The sequence below is a fragment of the Ornithodoros turicata genome, chromosome 7 (genome assembly GCF_037126465.1).
Source record: "Ornithodoros turicata isolate Travis chromosome 7, ASM3712646v1, whole genome shotgun sequence".
Lineage (NCBI taxonomy): Eukaryota > Metazoa > Arthropoda > Arachnida > Ixodida > Argasidae > Ornithodoros > Ornithodoros turicata.
Genome location: NC_088207.1, coordinates 57,305,281 through 57,322,025, shown reverse-complemented (window position 1 = coordinate 57,322,025; position 16,745 = coordinate 57,305,281). Strand labels below are relative to the sequence as shown.

Genomic DNA, 16,745 nt, shown 5'->3' with positions numbered 1-16,745 from the left:
CGATCCTGCTGGAGTCGTCTGCGTTGGTGCCTCGGGTCTGCATCGCGAATATTTGAAGCACCTAGGTGATGGATACAACACCGTTCGTCACTCTGAACTACGCTGGCTTGTGGATACTTGTGATGAAATCTTACAGTTGGTAGGAAATCAGATTACGCTGGTCTGGTGCTCGTCGTGGGGGCTTTTCGTCTGTCGTCTGCGTGTGGTCGACCCCTCAACAACCACGATGTCGTACGGTCCGTACGGTCACAGGTACGGCCTCGGAGCTGGCTCTAGTTCCTCGTATCGTGGAACGGGCGGTTACTCGTCGGGTCTGGGAACGCCGTACAGTGCTCTGTCTGCTCCGACGGCACTGAGCCGGTCGCTCTCTCCGGGAACGGCAAGGCCGTACGGTTCGACGTCGAGGTTGTCACCGTCGCGGACTCAAAAGTCGAGTCCGAAGTCGGAACGTAGTTATTTGGGCACGAGACCGAGTGCAACTACTGGCTACATTCCTGGTGAACGACGTGCTTCTGGAGGCCTTGTGACACTTCGTGTGAGTTTTTTTTGGTCGGTTTGACAAAACGTCGGTTAGACATAAGAAACTAAATGTCACTGGACTGTCTATATTGACGTGGCAAGCACAGAAACCTGCTTTCTGTGACGCTGTCTGTTTGACAAAGTTTCTTAGCCCATAGTTGTAGCGAGAACCCGGTTAGTGCGATTGAATTGTCAGGTGGTCTGGGTTAGGGTAAATTGACATCGTTGACAATATACAGAATATGTGAACTCACGCACAGGCGTAGTTGCAGTTTTTAGTGAGATCGAGATCGGAGAGACCGAGTTCCCGCCGAGTATCTTTGTTTTTATTTTTTCTGATATGAACGATGGTACTGCGCGCACCCGCGGTGTTAATGAGAATGAGTTTAGCTCTATTGTATTTGGTTTTGTTGACAGAAATATCCGGCGGTTGCACCGTATACCGAAGTCAGTCTTGCCGGTGTTACCATCGCACCCTAATCATAATCATCAAAATCAAGTGTTTTGTTCGTTTCTCGTGACTTGTTTTCACCTCATTTGTAAGTCAACCCTTCTCCTCTACAGTGCGCAGGTGGCTCCTGAGCTCGCGCGCGTCAAAGTCACGGTGCGTCAAATACGCGAGGAAATTGCTAACATTTGTCTATGCCCAAGTTGGAGTTCGTTTAATACACCGCATAATATCAGTATTGATATTTGGGACAACAGTGATATCTCATTTACTTAGGTGCTACCCTCGAGTCTGGAAACCTTGTAAGTCGAGCCCGTTTCATACGAGCTTCGACATAACGATAACTCCGATTTTTTTTGCGATCACATTGCTGGTTCCCGTCAGGTCACACCCACCGAAGTACAGTCGAGCAAGTTTATTACGATCTTCGATTTGACGATAGCTCCGGTATTACGATGAAATTGCTGTTTCCCATCAGGTCACCCATTGAAGTATACATGTAAACACGACCTCGCTATAGCGATCGTCGCGAAAGCGTTTGCTCGCGTAGAGCGATTAGATTTCTCCCGGCGGCCGATAAAACTCGCGAGGAATCGAGAAGCAAGATTCTATTTTCTTTTTCTTTTCTTTTTTTTTTTTTCATTGAAGAGAAATTAAGGAGGCATTTTGAAGAGACTTACTTCACTGAGCAACTTCTGAGTGAGAACGAGGTACGTTTTGCCGCGCGTAACTCACGGGGATCCGGCCGCCCGTTGCAGAGCGCGACATTTCTTTCTTTCTTTCGTTGTTTTCTTTCCTTTCTTTTTTCTTTCTTTTCTCTCTTTTCCTTTCTTTTTCCTTTCTTTTCTCTCTTTTCCTTTCTTTTTTCTTTCTTTTTTCTTTCTTTCTTCTTTCTTTTTCCTTTCTTTTTCCTTTCTTTTCTTTCTTTTTCGTTCTTTTTTTTTTCTTTTTCTGATTTGCTGTGTGCTGCGGTGTCGTCTGCGGTTCCGGGGAGACCTGACCCTGTATGACGAGCAGTGGACGCGATAATAGATCTCAAGAGTGCGGTGCTTACGTGGTATCGGCGGTTACGTTGTCTCCGGAAAAGCTTTCGACATAAACTGCTGCGTCAACCTAGCGTATACAAAAAAGCTTTCGTGCTCTCAACAAACGCGCATGTTCAGCGGCGTTCTACTTGTACCGCTCTACATCGTTGACGTTCAAGACTGGCGATTTCGCGAAAGTGTTCATGTATAACGGGAGCTCCGATATAAAGATCGGATTTTGCGTTCTCGTCAATATCGTTATAAAAGGGTTCGACTGTATGTAGTGCACTAATCACTGAGTGAGGTGGGTTGTGGTAAATGGTCATGTTTCTGGCAAGCATTCCTGCACCTGTTCGAAATCAAGCTGCAGGGTGCACAAAGTGAATGACTGTCTAACTGTGCGGCGTACCGTAATGACTGCACCATGAACTGTTCCCATTAACACCTGCAGGCCCCTACGGACCCCCTGCGTGGAAGAAGTGGGTCGACAGGCTCTATCGCAGACAGCCTCAAGTCAGAGTCAGAATCTCGGCAAAGCGATAGGCTTTCAACAAGCACGGGCAGCTTGGTGTCCGAGTCAGAGCTAGACTACAAGAAGGTAAGTTTGCATCACCCGAGTGACTTAAAGGGACGGTCGCGTACGGAAACCTACCTATGAAACCGATACCGCTGTGTTTGGCATCGGCTGACAATCTGCTCGGATACTAAATAAACAAATTTTAATGATCAGCTCCGTTTCCGCTTCTGTGGCGGCTCCCGCTGCGTGACATCGCTCCCTATCAGGAGGGGTAAGAGAGTGGCGCTCGGAGGAGAACGGCGCCCATCCAGACGCCGTTGCATTCCCTTTCTCGAGGCTGTGCCCTCATTGGTTCTTAGGGAGTGATGTTTTGTCGTTTTTCCAGAGAGGGAATTCGGCATACCCTCAACAAGAAATGTTCCTGTTTCTGCTTTTTTTTTTTGGGAGAGAGATAATCGATTATTTACAGTTTGATAGTCTTTGAATTTAAAAAATAGTTTTAAGCAAAATTTACAGCTTCCTTCCCCCCACCCCTGTTTCTGTTCCAGTTGTACGAAGACCTGAAGGAATCCCACGAAAGGCTTAAAACAAAACTCATCAAGACAGAAGACGAACTGGACAGCACAAAGCGTCAGCTCGAGAAGGCTCTCCAAGTACGGATGTGTAGCACTAATGTTGCTTTTAACCTTCCAGTTGCATGTTGCCTGCTGCAGCCATTATTGTAGCACTGGTACCCACGACTAAAACCCGATTAGAGCGATAAGCGGCTAGAAAAGTAGTGATCTCTATAGAACGCTGTGTCTTTGTCCACAGCAGTCACGCTCTCACAGGCTCTTGTTATGACGAACTTTGCGGAAACAAAATGCCAGTTATGACTGTGTTTCTAAGAACCAGAAAGTTGCGTATATTTGCAGTTCCACGCTGTAGGTGGTTGTCCTCCTTGCAATGTGAGGCCAGCTTAAAAATTATACGTATATATACGTATTCGTACATTTTTTTTTAGCAAAAGGATGATAATCGCATTGCTGGCTGTCCTCTTCTGAAATTTAAACTTTTTGTGTGTGTGTGTGTGTGTCTTGGATTTAGACAAAAAAGTGGTAGGTAGAGGAAATTGCAGAGCATTGCTGACCACCAATGGGATAACAAATAACGATTCCATTACTGCTCGTAACAGTAGTTAGCTAACGACTAGGTTCCGTTGGTAGTACTTACTGACCTCAAGGTTGCAGATTCAAACCCAGACATCAGCAATTGCTTAGACACGTTTGTCTTTCATGAAGGACGTCCTGCTGAGATTTCAGCATATGTTAGAGAACCTGTGGGTGTACAAACTCACCTTGCATGTGGGGAGGTGTTAATCGTAACGAGCATTCTTTAATGTGATGTGCTCTGTTCCGTTACGCCGACCCTGTAATGTAGTATCGAAGTTCGTCATACCACGAGTCACGTAAAACTGACCCAATGAGAGGGACTTGTAACAGTTTTTCTTTTGCCAGCCCCCATTATGTGAGTGTGTTGCCAGCCTAGAATTTATTTTACGTAGCCAGTTCAGATAAGCTGAACATTTTGAGGCACCGAAGAAGAAAACATCGCCCAAAGGCGAGCTTTTGTGCGCAAAATCTGCACTTTTTGGTATTTTGCGTATTTTCTTTAGTGCTAAAGGCTGACCCGCATGGAGGGATTTCTGCACACAAAAACGGGACAGACTTCGTCACCGACGTGGGCGAAGGTACTTCCGCGTGCAACGAGAGAGAGACGTCTCAGGAACACAGGGGGTCGTCTGCGTGGACCGATGTTATACTTATCTTAAGATATAACGATAGTCGCTAAAGTAGTAAATACACATTTAAAGTGAAGTTGCAGTTGACTGTTAACGTGTCACTTATTTCGGCGTAAACAACAAGATTTGGCCGAGGCAGACCACACTTAGGGACGACGCAAACTTATTTCGGGGTTCGCTGTTACGGCCTCCATGAGCTACGCTAATGTTCTTGCGTACAAGACTGTGAACTAAGCCACATCGAGTCTCCGGGTAGCATTTCTGTGGTCGTCAGAACGGACGTCCAAAGCACTTGTTTTTTTTACGACGAGAATAGAGTTAATAGAATTACGCAGAAGAACAGGGAACGCAATTGCCAGCCAAGAACTGGCATGTTTTTCTTCATACAGGGTTTTTCACAAAAAATGAGCTAAAGCTTCAAAAAAAATGTTCATGTCATACAAAAAAGATGGACCACATTGTGTTCCCGTTGGTGTCAGGATACTCAGTCTTTTTCGTTTTGTAATTAATTTTTAGTGAAATTAGTCAGTTTTTAATTATAGGGATGTTTTGGTTCTAACCCTTATAATTAAAAACTAATTTATTTCACTTAATTAATTAATTACAAAAATAGTTTGAGTGTCCTCACACCACTAGTAAGAATGCCGTCAGTCTTTTTGGTGTGTGATGAACCTTTTCTTTCTTTCTTTCTTTTTTTTCACCTTTACCTCACTTTTTATGAAACACCCTGTATATGCATCCATCAATAATCTCCGGCACGCACGTGAGGCTTCCCTACCTGACAAGACGGAATTTCTTGCGATCACTCCACCAGATCTCATTGTCGAAGGTCCCTCCCAACTTCCAGCACAGTTGCGACGCCAAGCATCTTAGTTTTTTAATTTTTTTAAGGTCTCTTTGATAACGGATATACCGCGAAAAAATTTGAGTGCGTGCGTCAAAACTGTGCCGCGCAAATCGCGAGCAAAATTGCTCCATGCGGGTCGCGCTTAAAGTAGCGCAACCCTTCCATGAGTACTTTTTTCAAACAGCTCAAAGTCACTCTCATCTACTTTCAGAATAATCGGAATTCGTTGAGCGACACAGAAAAGAGGGTGGGTACTGATTCCTCATCTGCTTTTATTCCGCATCATCCCGTGTGTTTGTTGCGCGACTGCCTTTCCTGCCCACGTTCCCTGCTTCAACGGGCGCCAGGGGCGTGAAATGTGTGCCGACCACTGGCCCTGGTCAACCCTAGCGTACGTGAAAATAAATACTGCAAAAAGCGAGTGAATGATCCTTTACCCCCCCCCTCCCCGCCCCTCCCCGCCCCTTCCATCCAAACCCTGCAGCAGGCTTGCTCAGCTTGCCTCTTGTGTCTGGCAGTCCTAAACACCTGGTTGGAAGGTGAAAGGTTCATTGTCTATAAGCACGCCTTGCCTAAACCTTGCTAAATGTGATGATGATGATGATGATGATGGAGTTTTAATGACATATCAACAACCCAGGATTGTTAATCGCACACAGGGTTCTTAAAGGGACTATGAAATTTCTCGAACACCCGATAAAACCTTTTGCTGAAAACTGATCTTCCAGATGAGAAACCTGTGCGTCACAAATTTTTGCCCGGTCAAAGTGCTCCTTTTTTTTTTTCTAACCGCGTGCAGTGTTTTTTAAACAGTCTCCTCTCCTCTCGACCTCTCCTTCATTTTCCTCCTCCCTCTTTGTGTTCCTCCTCACGCTTCTCGACACGCGTGGTGCAAGAGGCATCCCTGCGTTGAGCTCGTACGCAACTCGGATGAAGCGGTGTCTGCCAACCACGGGCATGCCGTTTGGTGAGCGGTGATGTAATAGCGTCCGAGTTTCTCCGCGTGGTACATCCGCTACCACTTGTCGTGGTGTGTCGCCAGGTGAATCAGCTCCCCATAGGTTCAGAATGAATTATCGGTTGAACTATCTCGCGGGAAAACTGTTTGCACACTGAACATAAAACTCTGGTGGTGTGTCCAGGAACAAAAATGGTAACAAAAATTATTTCATAGTCCCTTTAATATAATAGTGTACAGGGTTCCTGTCATCACAGTGCAGTGCTGTGTCTTGACTGCACCAACACACGTGAGACGTATTGAGATTCGCTCGAAATGTTCAGAGATTAATTAACTCTATATGAGATTCATCGTGAAATCAGGGTCACCTGCTTAAAAAATTCGTGAGGTGTTTTATTTTGTGTATGATATGTTTGTGCGCACATGACATCAAATGTACAGTGCAGTGGACAAAAGTTCGCAGGACATGCTCCGTTGCATTCCCTTCCGTGTACGTACCCCTTGCTTCCCTCGTATGTACCTACAAACAGGTGACTGGGTTAAATAGGAACATGTCCGTGTGGTCCCATTCACTGCTAGCATGTCACTCTAAGGAAGGAATGTGCCGGAGTGGGTTCCATGCAGGGATCAGAACCGGAACTGAACCCAAACCAAACCAAACCCGAACAATTTTTTTGCTTGTCCCGAACCGAACCGGAACTGAACCGGAAAAAATTCATACGATTACCGGTTCGGGAATTGGTTCAGAGGTGAAGTCATTGTACTGCCGACCGACCTTTTTTTTACTCACCTGAAACGGTTATCTCACACCTTTCTCCTAGAACCGTGTACGGTGAGCATAAGCTCGCTGTCATGTAGCAAAATTACTGGCCATGAACCGGTGAAACCGGGACCGAAAAAAGGTAACTGTTCCGATCCCTGTAAATGTGCCGACCACTGACCAATTTTCTTTTTGTCTGTGTGTGTGCACGGGGATGGGGTGTTCTCCCTGAGCCATACCTGAACCAGTTCAAGCCGATAATTTTCAGTGGAGCTAAACCCGAACCGGACCGAAAAAAAAATACTGGTTCCGATCCCTGGTTCCATGAACCTTTTGTCCAGCACTGTACCTGTATTCAAAGTGGACTCCAAACCAAACTACCACTGCCGTAGTAGGGACACTAATGAAGAACTACAGCAACAGAAGAGCAACAGCCGATGCCTTCTTGACTAAACAATAGATGAAGTCTCGATATCAGCAGCGATATAATTACGCGAATATATAACGGACGCGGGACTTCCTCCGGTCACAACCCGACTTTAGCAGCTGTATACCCACGGGAACAAAACTCCTCTGGCCACTCGTAGCCACTGGCTTTTCATATTTGAAATATCATCTTGGCTGAAGCAGACGACACCATGTCCATGTAGCGAACATGAGAACACGCATCGAGCAGGCAATTCTTTGTCTAGAATAGAGATGGTGTTGCACATGGGGTGTCCCAGAAATATCGAAAGAAAGAAGTATCGGGGCCAGATAGAAAGGCATCACATACCAGGCAGAAAATATAGCCGAGTCTAGAAGTGTGCTTTCTTTTCGCTATTTCTTGTCATCATTGTCGGGATATTTCTTACCACTTCTAGGAACGACGTGCAATGGAGAGGAAAATGTCGGAAATGGAGGAAGAGCTCAAGGTGGGTGGGAACTACCTCGCTATTTATATCTTGACTTGGCCCAAATTGACTAATCTCTCGACTCTCCCGTACCTTTTATTTGTTGTTGTTGTTTGTTAGCTTACAAGTAACAGCACATAGCATACTTCGTGCGTAGCGCATATTTCGAGCTTCTCACGTGCTGCCATTTGTTTTTGTTGCGCTGCTCGATAATTACACGTGCGGTGCAGTAGCAGTGCATGTGCACTGCCATGCTAGACATGACAGCCTGCTGTGGTTAGGATAATAAATTATACTGGAGCAGAACGGAGCTTAAGCTGGAGCTTAATACATCCTAATGTGTTAGAAGGCTGCCCTGGCTGTACTGCCGCTCGCGTACAGCCCTGCTAGGATGACTAAGGGCAGGTCATTGTGACATGCACAATGCATGTGAGCAATGCTTTGCTCAGAGACTACTTTCATACTCGTTTCCCTGTTGCTGCATTGAGCAGTGTTTGTGTGCAGCTGGCACTTTTCAGTTATTTAATGCCTTTTTGTGTGTGACTCGTAGATTTCAAAGCAACTTTTGGAGTATGACAATGCAAAATATATGTATGCTTTGTTGCTGGCCCAGTCACGTTGCTGAGCTTCAAGTTTTTGTTACATTGGAGGGAAGTATTTTGCTTGCCCTAACTTACTCTGCTGCACTGCATTGTTTAGTGTGGTTACATACATATTTTAGACCGTCTCGCTTGTGGCTTATGAGGGAGTGCATGGGATGCATTATGGGGGATGCACACGTCTCAGCAATGCCTTTGAGTGACCACCAAATGCCCACTTACAACACGGTATGACTGTTGAATGAATATCCCATTGCTGTCCTCAGAACGTTAATGTTACTACGGCCATTCAGTTCTTCTCTCCTCACTTAGAGATTCCATTTCTGCTTGTGCATTTGTAGAACGTTTAGTGCATATTGGAGTTTGTGCTGCACGGTATTGTTCCTATTGTTGTACGTATTTAATTTGTTTTGTGCGATACATGACGCAACTTTCTCAGAAACAGCGCAGCCACTTTGTTGGGTTGTTGCCAGGTGAAACATTGAGGTGGTTTCTGCACTTGCTGTGTTATCTATACCCATTATGACAGTCCAATATATCTGCAACACATGGTCCCTTTCGCTGTTCTACAATTTGTGGAATCCTAATGCTGCTGTTATAAAATGAATGGAATCAGCTACGTACGTTCTAGAGGGTGTACCACAAAAAAAAGAAGAAAAAAGAAAAACGGAAGTGTCACCAACCATTTTATTTCCAGTGCCTGGCCCAACTTAGGTCTGAGAATGCGAAGTTACGGGCAGAAAACCGCGCCCTAACTCGTGTGGTGTCCAATCTGTCTAAATAGGTAAAGCAGCAAACAGTTTCTTCGGCCTGCCAGCATGAATTTTCTTCGGTATGACACTAACAGACCACGTGGCTGCTTTACATGTAAGAGATTAAACACTTACACTTCACACGAAGGGTGTTGTATGTAGGTTCGGTTTATACTGAGATTCGGGCATGTGCTGGAAAAAATAACGAAGAGCAGTTGTCCTGTTTTGTTGTTTCTACGGGTTCGTCGTCCTAAATCGCCAACTACCCGGACTGTCTGTGTTAGTAAAAATAACGAGTTTACTCACTGCGAGTGTTTATGCATGTTCTTGCTACAGAATAATCTCAGAGTGGAACTAAAGTGTGTGGTAATGCAGTACGTACCACACTATGGCTGTGCACGAGCCAATGTTGTGGTTCGTTTTTCGAAACGAGCTCGCTACCACAGGCGTGTTGTACGTTTTGGATAACTCTGTGTTTATTTGTTTGGTTGTTCGTTTGTTGATCACCTGTTGAGCGTCGAGCGACCATCTAAACTAAACGAAGGCTCATCGCAAATCGACGTGACATAATTAGGAAGTATGTCTGCAAAACAGTGTAAGAGTTTAGCATTCTATTTATAGTGCAAGCTTTCGAACCAGAACAAAGACTGGATACAGACAATGCCAAACTCCCATTGGAGCTTTAGTGCCACATACGGGGGTTTTAGTTAAGAACCTTTGGATGAAAAGAGGTGTGGATATGCCGTCTCTGCGCCTCCTTCCAGACGAGATTCTTGGGAACTGATAGCAGTAGATAGCAGTAGTGTGTGCATGCCTGAGCAGTTGTGCTGAAGGGTCATAGATAGCTCGAGCGTACTGGTATTTATTTATTTACTTATTTATTTATTTGGAAGTACCCTCAGGGCCCGCAAGCAGAGCGTTATAGAGGGGTTGGGCATTACAAAGATAATAAACTTAACACTTCAACAACACCAACAGCATTGCAGTAACTGGGCAAGAGGACATAATAAAGGATATTTCGAAGTAATAACAGCTCAAGTAATTAGCAAGAAAAGGTCTCTAAAGTGAGTAGTGTCTTGAACATGTATCATATTGGCTGGAAGGCAGAAGTGAGTGGTGGTGAGCTGCTGTCCTACATATTAGATGCTCTATCTTGTATGTACCAGTGCCGTTATCCAGTGTTTTCATAATCATTCTCACTATGGAACTGCATTGCCATTTAGAACGCGCCTCGTCCACGGGTCATTGTCGACATGTGTTTGAGTGGCGACACGCAATGCAACTGCCAACTCGAAAGGCTCTCGAAAATGGCCCCCCGATTTGTTTTCAATGAAAAAAGAAAACGGAATCTCGATTTTCGCATGTTTTACCGTACCCCGGTAAATTCTGATCGCTCTACGTGAGCAAACGCCTTCTCGACAATTACTATATCGAAGTGTTGTTTACATGAGCTGACGGGAACCAGCAGTCTGATTGTAATCTCAGAGTTATTGTTATAATCGAAGATCACAATAAACTGGCTGGACTCTATTTCAATTGGTTTTACAGCCGATAATGTATAATTTTTTAGTTGACGCTTTTGGTACTGTGACATCGCCGTTAGCTGCATACTTTTTCCGTTCTTTGAAGCGGTCAAGCCACTGATTTGAGACAAAACTTGCTCATTATGGTTTACCGTATCTCAAAGAAATCCCAAGTCATAGTGAATCCGAAAGTGAATGTGAACATGCTGTTTATTTACAGTAAAACCCGCGGATAACGATATCCCTCGTAAAACGATGGTTCATGATTTTACCGTCAAAATATACATTGGTTCTATGGGGAAACGACCCGCGTATAGCGATGGAGACCGCGGTTCCGGGTATTCGTATAACGAATTTGGACACTGTCCCGTACGCGTAATCACGCGGCGATTTTCGCCGCGATAAGATACAGTAGAGTATCGATGCTACGAATCTCACGGGGTAGCGAAAAAAGTTCGTATCATTCGAAATTCACATCAAAAGAATTAAACCAAAATAAAAATTGGGGCAAGAAAATAGACAGCGACTGTTCATTTTCCAATACTGTCAGTGAAAGAGGTAGGTGGTAATGCTTTTGTGTCTCCGTATTTGGCCAATGCTGCTCAAATTCGCGAGATGATTCAAAAGGCCTAGCACGTGTTTTCCACCCGCGAGTCGCGCGACAGTGTTCTAAAGCGAGCTTCTCCTAGAGCACACAGGCGTTAGATGAAGCCGACTTGCGGAATGGTGACGTGATAGTGTTGCCAGAAGTTGTCCTGCTATGTTGTCTGGTTCCCTCCACGAGTTCTGATCGCTGTTTTCCCAAGCCACTGCGATGTCACACAGCTTCGCGTTTTTTTAGCATCTGTTTCATTTTCTTTTGCTACACGCGGGGTGGCGCTCGACTTTTCGGGGACGCGCTATTTAGGTCAGCCCTCGTTTAACGATGTACCCCGTATAAGGATGGAATTCGCGATTACCGTCAATATCGTTATACGCGGGTTTCACGGTGCCCTGTTGTCCAAGAGTATGACTTCTGCTTAACAAAATTTTGCATGTGGCATCTACATGTAACATACGGTCAAATATGATTGTAACGTTCAATCGTCAGTAGCATTGAACGGATCTAAACTGTCCCTTTGAGGTCTGTCAGCACCCACTTTGCCTAAGTAGTGCCCTGAAGTCCTGAATATACTCTGCACAAATAATTTTGCTTCGGTGAGATCAGCACTTCTCCAGGGATTCTCAAAATCTATTTGTAACGTGTCTTCATGTAAGGAATAGAGTCCTCAGGAAAACAAAGAGAGAGAGAGAATTACTCATGTCATCACATAACAGTAATAGTAGCTGTTATCCAAATTCAATACTATCTATCATTTTTGTTCAGATTTCTGTTTCTGGTAATGGAGGGCCTCGGTATGCGTTTCTGTTCTGGTTACGAGCTCCGATTTCAGTAGTATACCGTTTCTGTTTCCTTTCCCTGGTTCGTATTGCCTGCTGCTATAACCCTGTGGTATAATGTTGCATGACTTGCAAAATTTCCAAATGAGATGGTCATGCGCGTTAAAAGATCAGTAGGACTTGCAACTGCCACTGTATGAGTGCTCCTTGAGTACTGAGTACTTTTTGGCACGATGATGTGTGAATCTGTGCGTTTGTCTCTGTCTCTAGGGCTACTTATCATCGAGATATCGTTTTTTTTTTATTACCCTGTTTAGATTCAGTGCCTTCAACTGTAGAAGAGATAAAGAGAGGTAACTCGTGTGTCTGTACTCCTGACAGGTGACAATTGTAATATGGAAGCACGTGAGAAGCTTTTCTCCCTTTTTCACCTTTTTCTTCTGAGGAGAAAATTTGTTAGCTGCTACCTGCTGTCTTCTCAACAACAATGGCATGAGCATCCATGATACATTGCACCCGTGTTGTACCGTAAGAGTCACGTGAACCTCTGTAAGGGAGTTTCAACTAGCATAGCATAAAGCGGTGATATCTCACAAAAGCTAAAATGTACGCGCGAGACTTTGCACATCTTTGTAGCACCGATGTGCTTTTGTAATGCGTCTCATGGGGTGTTGTGAATGATTGGCGAGAATGGGATTGTTCTTACAAAAAATGGCGCCAATGCATCTAGCAAGAACACTTCTGGTACCTTGCATTTGAGCTTGGGATGGGATAAGCTCTGACGCTGTGCTTGCAGTCCCAGGTGTAGTATCTAGAATGTCTAAAGGAGCCCACCTTGCAGAACATAGGTGGGGAGTAACGCGTTACAAAGTAGTGCGTTACCGGTAACGCGTTACATTCGAGTAGTGAAATATGGTAACGCATTACATTTGGGAGAAAAGTAATGAGTAACGTAACGTCATTACATTTTTAACAACTAACGCGCAACGGCGTTATGCGTTACTGCGTGTTCGGGAACTTGAAAGCTTGAGCGAGGACCGTGCCTGCAGAATCCGGGAAAATCCACGATTTTTTCTATTCATCTTCAACAATGACAAGAAGGTCACATCGACACCCACAAAGAATGCATAAGAAGGGTTGTTGACCTACCCTGGTTGAGGTGTCACCTTTGTTTACCACCTCTGTTTTTCACTCCCTCTAGTATTTTTCGGACGAATGGGGCAAAAGCGGCAGAAAAATAGCCTCCACCCTCTGAACAAGTAACAAAGTACCAAGTAATTGGCTGTTTGGATTTGTACTGTATGAGATAAAAGGTCACCGTCTCTATCAACCTTGACAAGGAGCACTCACTGGTCATTAGGCGTCCTCTCAGCCCAACGGGCGAAGCTCACCGATAAAAATTTTGAACATCAACTACTTCTGCGTTGCAATAAATCGTACATGTAAGTTGTGTTCATGCGTGACCCTTGTTTGTGCCCAACATTGCTTGTATTGATTTGCGGAATGCACTTATGTGACTCAACCAAAAATGGTACATATTATAAGGACAACTGGTGAAGTAATGCAAAAGTAACGGCATTACTTATCAGAAGTAACGGCGTTAGTAACGCGTTACCTACTACCGCAACAGTAACGAATAACGTAACGCGTTACTTTTCGAAAAAGTAGTGAGTAACGGTAGTGCACTACAAAATAAAAGTAACTTCCCCACCTATGTTGCAGAACACTTTGCAAAACACTAGGCTGTTCTCATTGGACATGATACAAGATACTAACTCTGCTTGTACAAGATACTCGCAAAAAGTACTTAAGTTCAGCTACCGAGAACTGCGGAAAAAAAGTAACTGAGTAGAGTACTAAATACGATAGAGTGTTAAATACTCCCAAAAGTAACTCGTTAACTTTCTGCTACAAAACGTAGTTTTGCGATTTAAATTTACGAGGATCAAAGACTTAGAAATATTTTTGCAAAAATAAATAGGGTGACAATCATACAGATCAAGTAACCTTAAAATATTATATTCATAGTATTTCCCATCTGAAGTTGCTGGACTCGGGGTAAAGGCATGTTTCTTTAGAGATTCCTAACTCCTAGAGGATGTGTAGATGTCGCCGAAGGAAAATTACTGGTGTCGGATGTACATGTGACACCAAAGTACCGCTTATATGCAAAAGAGGGTGTTGACAGAGCTGCTCAGGGGTGTCTACGTGCAGCACCATAACAGCCATTTCATGACCGGGATTGAAAGGTTGGTATCAGAAACAGAAATATTGGAGTACATGACAAAAATTGAAGCTGTAACAAAAATATGGTGAGTGTGGTAGTTTAGGTAAACCCCTTCCATTGTCCAATGGTCGCTCTGCAGGCATTTTAAGCAAATCAAGAGTGCGATACATAGGGCAGTGACCCGATAGCAAACGTCCAAATTTCAACATTGGAACCCGTCATTCGCGTCCTGAATTCTGATTATCCAAAGTCGTCGTTAACATTCTGCCAGCGCCGCAAACACGGGAGACGACCACGCACGCGTTACCCCGCACGGTGAACTCTCGTCGCAATGAACGCGACCACTTAACAACGTTCCAATGTGTATTCTGGGCAGGTGCTGGAACAGTTGAAGACGGAAAACGTGAGGTTGCGAGAAGAAAACGGGGCCCTCATCCGAGTCATCAGCAAGCTTTCCAAATGAAGACATCGCACACACGAACATCTGAGGTGCCCTTTCTTGTCTGCGCCAGCCCCCCTCGCCGTCCTCCAAGGGACACTGCTTCATCGTCACCTCGGCCGTCCCCATACTCGTGTTGTCTTCCGACCTGATCAGTGCCTTTGCTCCCGACAAAGGGGGAGCCTCATCTCTTGAAAAGTCACTTTACACCTTAACCCGGGTGTCCTTGACGGCATACAAATTTGTGTTTTTTAATGCCCTCATTTTCTCGTCTTTATCCTTACCCCCGTACTTTTTTGGTGACAGCTGCAAACCGCACACAGGCAGGAAACGCGAAGGGACCTCTCTGTGATGTTTTAGGCCTTTTGAGTTTAGAGCCACAGGTACTGCACGTCTGCGGCACTCGATGCATGGTAGAGAGTTTTTGTGACTAGCTGTAGCCCAAGATTTTTTTTTTATTTTTTTTTTTAAGGTGCAAAGCCACGAAGCATAATAACCTGTGCGTATTTGCCTCTAGTTCTCGAAGGCCAGGTTTTACCGCAGTTTCAGAAAAAGAAACAGCCTCTGGAGGCCTTTTTGGACAATATGTGCCTCACTTCGAAGCCTTACTTCCGTTACCTCGTATATCGATCCATTTCACTTTGCTGGATGGAAGTTTTAATGTTTTATGACACGGCCTGTTGCGTGCTTTGGCATGTTAGCTAAGTTTTAAATTTAGTGTGTTACCGTCATTTTAGAAAAGAAATCTCTCTCCGTTTCTCAGCGAGGGTTTTCGGCCACTGTGGGACTTAGAATAGTGTCGGTGCTTTTAGGGTTTCCTCAGGGCAGGTGGGTGAAACTGCCGTTTGTGTGCACGGGCATTCGATGTGGAACCTTCTTTTGCAGCACATGGTTTCATGATTTTACTTACTGGAGGGCAAAGGGCATATAGTACATGGAAGCAGTACGAGCAAATAAAACTTTTCACCTCGCTTTCCTGTGTGCTGCAGAATAAAATATCAGTCTACCACGCAGGTCTTCGTGGGGCCTTCTCCTCATTGCAATTTTTTTGACTCTCTGCTGCAATGGAATCTAGTCCTGAAAATCGGTATTCTCGCGCTCTTAAATGATGGGCCTTTTTTTTTTTTTTTTTTTTTTTTATCGTTTAACTCTCACGTAGGGTCTCTGCGCTGTGAGGGTGTCCAGCTACAATGCTCACCTCTTAAGAGTTGGATGTTGGGTTGGAGATAGATCGTGTCGCATGTTTTCTACGAGCATGTGGGGCCAGTAACTTGCCCGGTCACTGTTAGTGACGAAAGGTCACACAGTTCCTTTTCTCCTACCCATGTAGTCAGTCCAGCCCTTTTCTTTATGTATCCAAAACTTATTATTTTTCTTTCTTTTTTTTTTTTTTTTAAGTGGGAGAGAGAGCCTCATTTTCTACTCTTTACGTCTCGCGACAATGCATCGCGAACGAAGCTGTTGTATGAAAAGCTGTCCTCTTTGCCAAATGAATGTGTGTGTGTGCATGTCCTTGTCAGTGTGAGTGATTATACGCCTGATGCCTTTTTTTTTCCTGACTCCCTGATTACGCTCCGTATACAAGTACCCCGGAGGAGGAGGAGGCGTTCTTGTCGAGCCGCCTCAGTTGAACAACCGTGTCGCACGTTTGGAGTGCGCACAATATACTACCATCATTGTACATATCAGAACTGTGAATACATTTTTATAGAGTGCCTTGGCCTGCTCTGTAAGCAAGAGTACGAATACTTGTAACTAGTTTCCAGCGACAAGAAGAAAAGAAAGGAAAAAAAAACGTACGTGAGGTAATACGTGTGTTGTACTTGTCGAGAGATTACGCAAAGTTTTGGAGTTTGTAATTGTCGTTCATTTCTGCTTTCAGTTCTCTTCGGAGAAGAAACGTTGAGCAAATGATATGGCAGAGAAAGTTTTATGTGGTCGTAATATATTTATTTATGGATGGTCTACATATAGTTTCTTCTTTGTTGCTATACTCAGTGGCTGTTGAGAAACAGTGTGTGTGCATTAGCATGCCAGAGTTCACTCGTGTGCTTGTAATAAAAGATAATTTTTGTCGC

At 44.5% G+C, this 16,745-nt stretch overlaps 1 protein-coding gene across 4 annotated transcripts in view; it reads left to right on the top strand.

Annotated features, from left to right (window-relative positions):
• The window catches only part of LOC135401705 (protein phosphatase 1 regulatory subunit 12B-like), a 44,211-nt gene extending 27,466 nt beyond the window's left edge, over positions 1–16,745 (top strand). Inside the window, exons 16-21 of one of the 4 annotated variants that reach the window (XM_064634238.1) lie at positions 2,444–2,590; positions 3,058–3,162; positions 5,348–5,383; positions 7,718–7,768; positions 9,044–9,130; positions 14,605–14,693. In XM_064634238.1, coding sequence (XP_064490308.1) covers positions 2,444–2,590; positions 3,058–3,162; positions 5,348–5,383; positions 7,718–7,768; positions 9,044–9,130 — 426 coding nt within the window. In that variant the 3' untranslated portion in view covers positions 14,605–14,693. Of the gene's footprint in view, positions 1–2,443; positions 2,591–3,057; positions 3,163–5,347; positions 5,384–7,717; positions 7,769–9,043; positions 9,131–14,604 lie in introns of all 4 variants that reach the window. The other 3 variants (XM_064634237.1, XM_064634240.1, XM_064634239.1) reach the window with 3 other exon arrangements.